Here is a 6,703-nt window from a genome sequence, read left to right as displayed (position 1 = left end):
GCGCACGCGGCCAGGGCGCCTGGCCGGGAGGGGACTGGCCGGCTCCTCCGCGCCACGCACGAAACTCCGGAGCCGCGTGCTGTGTCCGGGAGCTGCGTGCTGCACGCGGACCTGGCGGCCCCGGAGACCCCGGCACCCTGTCCGAAAGGGTGTTAATCCTTCCATACCCCGCACCCTACTCCCCGCCCATCCCGGGCAGTACCGCCTCGCTATACCCGCCGGCTCAGCCGACTCAGAGCCCAAGTGCCAGCTGGCTATTTGAGACCAAAGCGATCCCAACCAAGGAGCCTTAGTGGGCAGCGAGTTTAGTGAACAAGTCAGAAAAGGAGGATGGTCCCACCACCACGGGGCAACAAGGCAAGCCATGTTGTTAAATTGTTCGTTCAGTAAATGTGGAGATGGTGCAGGTTTCGTTGTGTGTATTTTAGACAACAACTGAAGCAATATAATGTTGAGTAGCAGAAACTCTCTAAACTCTATAAATGTACAGAAATTATGGTAGTTTTAGAACAGAGTTCAGGTCTTTTGTGCAAAACTTCCTCCCAGTGGTATTCGACCTGATGACTCTTAACCACTGCTAAATGAGACTAGTGCTGTTACATCTGGGGGAACACTCTTCCACTTTGTACGTCACTCTTTGTCACTGTGCCATAGGAAGTAACCTGAGTCGCCGTAATGCTGAACCTTGTACCATTGGGGTATCAAATACCAGAATGGTTTTCCCAGTGTGGACAGTATTTGGTGGAGCTCACAGTTATAAAACTGGGAAGCAGGAGTGGCATCCACTTCCTAAACCATGTGCCTCTGGAAACTATGAACTTGGAGAAATGACGATGGTTATGGAAAGGCTTAGGTCTTTTGTTCATAGAGTCACTATGAGTTGCACTCAACTCAATGGCAATTAACAACGGCAGAAAAATAGCAGTCGGGTGCCCCGGGCTGGGTGGTGATCAGAGAGGGCCTACCTCAGGCCTGGGCTTCAGCGGCCTTTCCCCCAGATTCACACCCACAGCCACGTTCTGGAGAGCAGCCTGCAGGCCTCTCTGAGGGAGCCCCAGAGAACAAGGTGGAGAGGGGGATGCAAACAGGCTGGGAAGGATGCGTCAGGGAGACTGTGCTGCACTCGCCCTAGGAAAGAACAGAGACAGGAGGGTTGAAGAGTGAGACCAGTCAGAGGCCAGTGAGCAGCTGGTCCTTCCGCCTCTGAGGCCTCCACACCCAGGCTTAGCATCCTAGACTGGAATAGAAAGTAGACATACTCTTCTATCCTGTCGTGGGCTCCCAACTCCTGCTCCAGCAGGCTGGGCCTAGGGCAGCAAGCAGGGAGAGTGCTTGGGGGAGCACCAGTGGGCAGGGATTAGCTGAGAAGCAGTCTCTGGGGTTCCTTTGCAGCTCTTATGACCTTGTCTGAGGAGATCAGGGCCATCCAAGACCAACCTCTCTCTCCGCAGTGCCAGGAAGAGCCAGGCCCAGCTTGCCTTTTCTCTGCCCCAGAAAGCAGCTTAGAGAAATGGTTGGTCACACCAGAGATATGGAAGATGTGTGTGTGAAGTGTGGATACCCTGGGGGGGGGCTCCGGGGGAGCTCCCCACTGCGGCCCCTCTTCTGCTTTGCATGCCCATGTGTTTTGCTGTCTGAGGGTCTCTCTGGGAGCAGCCAGGTTCAAGGGATTGCAGCCTTCCACATCTGTTCAAAGATGGCAGCATCCTTGTGTGTATGAGTGTGTGCACATGCATGTGGACGTGAACAGGCAGGTGTGTGGACAGCGTGGCCCGAGCCTCACAAGGCAGGGATCAGCAGTTAGCCAACAGATTCATGACAGGACCCAGCAAAGGGGAAGAGCAAAAGGGTGGGGATGGCCCCTTGGGTGAATAGGAGGGAAGGGAACCCAAGCCCTAAGGTGATTTGGGTGGGAGCAGGTGGGAGGGTGGCTACCTGCAGGTAAGTGACAGGGTTGTGCAGAAGGGCACTCTTTGGGCTATTGGAGTGCGTGGGGAGTGACCAAGAAGGTCTCTGTAATCTGAGGAAGTCTTTCAACAAGGATGTTGTGCAATGTGACTGGATCAGTGGGCATCTCGCAGCTGGAGAGGAGGGCTCAGGACAGTCCTTAGGGTTCACTATTATAGTGGATTGAATGACACCTAACAATGGGGTCACTGGAGCCCCTGAGGAGAAGGTCACACAGGACTGAGATGCACAGACTTGAGACCTGTTCTAGACTGGAGCAGCATAGCCAGAGGTCTTTTGGAGGCCTATCAGGTCCTGGCCTTTAGGGGTACAGCTGAACTCTCCACCACACCCTCTCCACATGCCAGGGTGCTCCCCAGCCTGGTTCCCCATTCCCTGCTTTTGCTGACCTAATTGTGCCAAGATACTGCTCAAGTGTGAATCTCTTCTAGATTGAGTTTTTTAAAATGCTGAACAGAAACCTAGCTGATGCCTCTCCTTCCTAGCGGCCCCTGCCGCAGAGACACAGGTTTCTGTTCAAACAGAATGGCTTTATTTCCCCCATTTGAATTGTTCCTGAATGACATCTCTGGCCAGTGTCCCTTTGGACATCCTCTTCTGGGGTCTGCAGGCCCACATCGGGGGCATGTTGCTGGCGCCTCTACAGGGAGAATCAGTTGATGTCCCAGGCCCGGCTGTGCTGACACGCACAGGAATCTCGCCTTCTCCTTCCTCCCACGCCTGTCCTTGGCCTTTCTTGTGTTTGTTGTATTGTTGTGTGACTAGGTCTTCTGCAGGAAAGAGAAGCTTTTTCTTGTCCCCAAAGGCTGGGGATAAGGTTGGGGGTCAAGTAGGGCTTCTGGACCCCAAGCAGCAGCCAGTATGGAGGAAGGAGGCTGAGATTCTCCCTGGAGGCTGCATGAACCACAGATTCTCTTACCCCAGGCTCCCCTGAGCAGCGTCCTGTTCCACTGGGGGCACACTGCCCCAGGAGGCTAGTTGTGTAGGGTCCCCAGGCTCCTGCCTGTCTCCCTCCCTCCTGGGCAGTCACACCTTTCTGTCAGATCTGAAGACATGATGGGTGCACCTGTGCCTAGGTACAGCCACTTGGGCTGGGGCCTATGTGGTCAGCCCTTGCTGGCGAGAGGCAGCCAGAGAAGATAGATGGAGAGAAAGAGACAGAGACAGAGAGAGATGGGAGAGAAAGAGAAGGGGAAAGGAGTATGGAAGAGAGGGACAGGCACAAAGAAAGACAGGAAGAGGTGCAGGGGGAAGATATGAAAGCGAGAGACAATGCCCAGCGTTGCCTTTTTTCAGAAAGCAAGTAAGAAATCTAGATTTGGGGGTCGTGAAGGGGCAATCCCTGCCGGTAGGGGGCAGGGCAGAGAGGCCTCTGCTGCTTCCTTTCAGCATCTCCCGCCTGGCCTCCACTCCAGTGTAGACAAAATCCGCGCTTCCGACCTGATCCCTCAGACCGCAGCAACCAAGGACGAGCTGGACGTCCTGAGGTCAGTGGCCCTGAGGGCCTGCATGGGGTCCCCAGATTAGGGGCTCCTTGCAGAGCGGGAGGGTCCTGGACACACTGGCTGAAGCCTCGAGGACTCCCAGGCTGCAGGTGGACATCTGGCTGGTTCTAGGTTTACAGCAGGAAGGATGGAGAGGCCCCCCCCCAGAAGAGAAAGGTGCCCACCCCCTTTCAGAGGTCCTTTTAGACTGGATCTCCCAAGTCTTTCCTGGAATCAGTTCAAGTTGGGGCGCGGACAGTCTTCTCTTTTCAATTTTGCCGGTGCCACTGGCCACCCTATGCTTCCAGTCCCTCATTCCTGTGTGGGTTGCTTTTAATCCCATCAGAGGGCACTCTTCAGCCTTGTCCCCCAGTCCTGGCTTTTGTCTTGGGGACGCTGGGTCTTCCAGGGAAAAACAGTGCTCTCTCTCCACCTCTTTCCCTCGGAGTTCTCTCTGCCCAGGAGGAGGGAACTAAATGCCAGTCTGCTGCTGTTGGAGTTGGATATGTGCGGTCCTGGACCGGGTGGCCGGGAAGTGCAGGTGTGTATGTGCGGGCTGGGGTTTGAGTCAGAGCTGGGGCAGGGGCAGCCAGCCCTGGTCCTGCCCAGCCATCATCCAGCCTGGTGACCCCACAGCCCATCACCGTGGGGAACCTGGTGGTTCCGGTCCCAAGTGCGTCTTTGTCTGCACCCCTCAGCATGTTCTGGGGAGCACAGCTGGTTGATTTTGGAGATAGGATTCCAGACCCAATTTCGACCTTTTCTCTCTCGCTGGAGCTGGGGCTGGGGCTGTGCTGTCTCACCTGTGTCGGGCTGGTAGATCTTGGGGCTGATGAGGCTGCCTCCAGGGGCTCCCTTCTTCTCTTTGCACTCTCTCTGCCTCCTCTGCTCTGCCTCTCCACCTGCCTTCTCTCTTCAGCACCCTGCACCCCACTTTCTTTGAGCATCTTCTCAGCCCACTACGGGAGCCCTGGGGCTGAAAGATTAGGAGGCCAGGGTTTCTTTACACAGCTCCTGCATTCTGTCTGTATCAGCTTCCATTTTCTGTCTGCTTCAAGTCACCAGCTCATCTCTTTCGCTAGTATTTGAACCCCACTCAGACATCCCTGAGGTAAGCTTGCCCTCAGGCCTGAAATCCTAGTCCCTGGCTATGACTCCCCTCCCCTGTCACGATCTGAGAGCTTGGGGGGGGTGAGAACTCTTCAGGCCCCTCCCCTCGCTTCTCCCAAAGGCAGCCTACGGGGAACAGGAGACTCAGAAGACAACAATAACTCCCTCTTCCTTTTCAAGTCTCCTTCCCCATGCCCCAGCCAAACGGCCCTGTCCTGACGTATTAGAGGCCCACATTAGGAGACCCGCTCCTGTCTCCAGGTGAGGAGGGAAGACATTTGAAAAGACAGGATTCTGTTGGGATTTTCAAAATGTGTATTACTGTTTCTTGTGAAGAATGTATTCCTTTTTTGAAGAAGGATAGCAACAGTAAGACAAAGGAAGGGCGTCTTCAATAACGGGGTGCCAGGCAGGCTGGACGCAGGAGAAGTGGCAGGGTCAAAGCTATGTCAGGTGTGGCTTCTGAAGCATCTCCTGGCCCAGCGCTCCAGGATCACAGTCACGATCACAGTCACGGCCAGCCGTGCAGCCCAGGGCTGCAGCCCCTCAGCAGCTTAATCGTGTTGACCGTTTGTTTTCTAAGCATGAAGTCCTTTTTTGTAGGAACTGATTTTCCCCCAACAACATGTGCAAAGTACTTGAGATAAAATCTCAAGACCCTCACTTCTTCTTTTTTTTTTTTAAGACCTTCACTTCTAAGGAGCTTTCGGGATAGATTTCTTTGAAGGCAGGTTTGTTCATATCTCTGGGGATCCACTTAATATTCTTCACCAACACCACAACTGAAAGGCTCCCATTTTTTTACCCATCTTCCTTATTTGTGGTCTAACTCTCTGATGCCTGTGAGGTGGGTGAAAATACTGTGACTGGGGTCAGGCTTACCTTAGTCCTCAATGTGAAGTTTGCTTGTTAACCCTTTACAGAGGGCTGCAGATGTTTTTCCTCAAGCAACATATCATTGAATTTCTCCACTGCTGCTTCTACGGGTCATGTTTATGGATCCAAGTAAAATTAAACTCTTGACTTCAAATTTTCCCATTTATTGTAATATTGCTTGTTGGGCCAGGCGTCAGGATTTTTGGTTTCTTTGCTCTTCAGTAGTAAGGGCTTTAAAGCTTCTGTTTTCAACCAGCAAAGTTGAAATGCACATAATAGGTTGGTAATGGTTCTTCTTCAGATATTGGTGCTTATGTGTTTAATATAATTCAAGTTCTCTGATTATTTGCTTAGCTTATCAACTGAGTATGTGGACATGCTATAACCCTAAGACTCCCTTTTCCTGGTTCTAAACTACATAGATTCCCCTTGTGTTTGAAGACTACTGTTGAGTAAATGGACATATTCTTCATAAACATAATTGTTTGGAAATCTCCATTCCTTCCAGTTTTTAAAATTATCTACACAGTTGAATGCCTTTGTATTGTCAGTAAAACACCGATGAACATCTTTCTGGTATTTTCTGCTTTCAGCCAAGGTCTGTCTGACATCATCAGGACTACGCTTTGTTCCAAATCCTCTTTTGAGCCTGTCTCGAATTTCTGACAGTTCCTTGTTCATAGATGCTACAGCCGTCTATGAGTAATCTTCCCCAAGATTTGACTTGAGTTTGATATTAATGATATTGTTCCATAACTGCTGCATTCTGCTTGGATCACTTTTCTTTGGAATAGGCACAAATTTGGATCTCTGCCAGTCAGTTGGCCAGTTGACTGTCCTCTAAATTTCTTGGGCTGGACTGCGGAGTGTTTACAACTGGTGAGTCTAATTTGTTGAAGCGTCTCAATTGTAATGTCTTCAATACCTGGAGCTTTGGTTTTTCTCCGTGCCTTCAGTGCAAGCATCTTTTGATGCTTCCAGGAAAGTTCACTATAGAATCCTTCAGTATTGCAACTTGAAACTTGCTATTTTTCTGCAGTTCTTTCTGCTTGGGAAATGCTGAGCGAGCTCGCCTTAGGTTTCCTGCCTCCAGGTTTTTGTACATTTCATGGCATGTTATTTCCTATTCTCAAGCCTCCTTCTGATATCAGCTCTGTTACTTCCTCTTTGGACCCTTTGTTACAGCTTGGCTACATCCCAGAGCAAGTTTCAAAGTTTCTTCTGACATCCATTTCGGTCTCTCCCGTCTTTTTTTTTAGTGACCT

General features: G+C 51.5%; 1 protein-coding gene across 1 annotated transcript in view; it reads right to left on the bottom strand.

The window, feature by feature from the left end:
• Nucleotides 1-165, bottom strand: part of VAX2 (ventral anterior homeobox 2) — a 35,233-nt gene extending 35,068 nt beyond the window's left edge. Inside the window, exon 1 of the mRNA XM_006881004.1 lies at nucleotides 7-165. Within this exon, the coding sequence (XP_006881066.1) occupies nucleotides 7-165 (159 nt within the window). The remainder of the gene's footprint in view (nucleotides 1-6) is intronic.
• Nucleotides 166-6,703: the final 6,538 nt, after the last annotated feature.

Source organism: Elephantulus edwardii, unplaced genomic scaffold, assembly GCF_000299155.1.
Source record: "Elephantulus edwardii isolate Elephantulus edwardi_28Jun2011 unplaced genomic scaffold, EleEdw1.0 scaffold00011, whole genome shotgun sequence".
Taxonomy (NCBI): Eukaryota; Metazoa; Chordata; class Mammalia; order Macroscelidea; family Macroscelididae; genus Elephantulus; species Elephantulus edwardii.
This window is presented reverse-complemented; position numbering and strand designations above follow the sequence as displayed.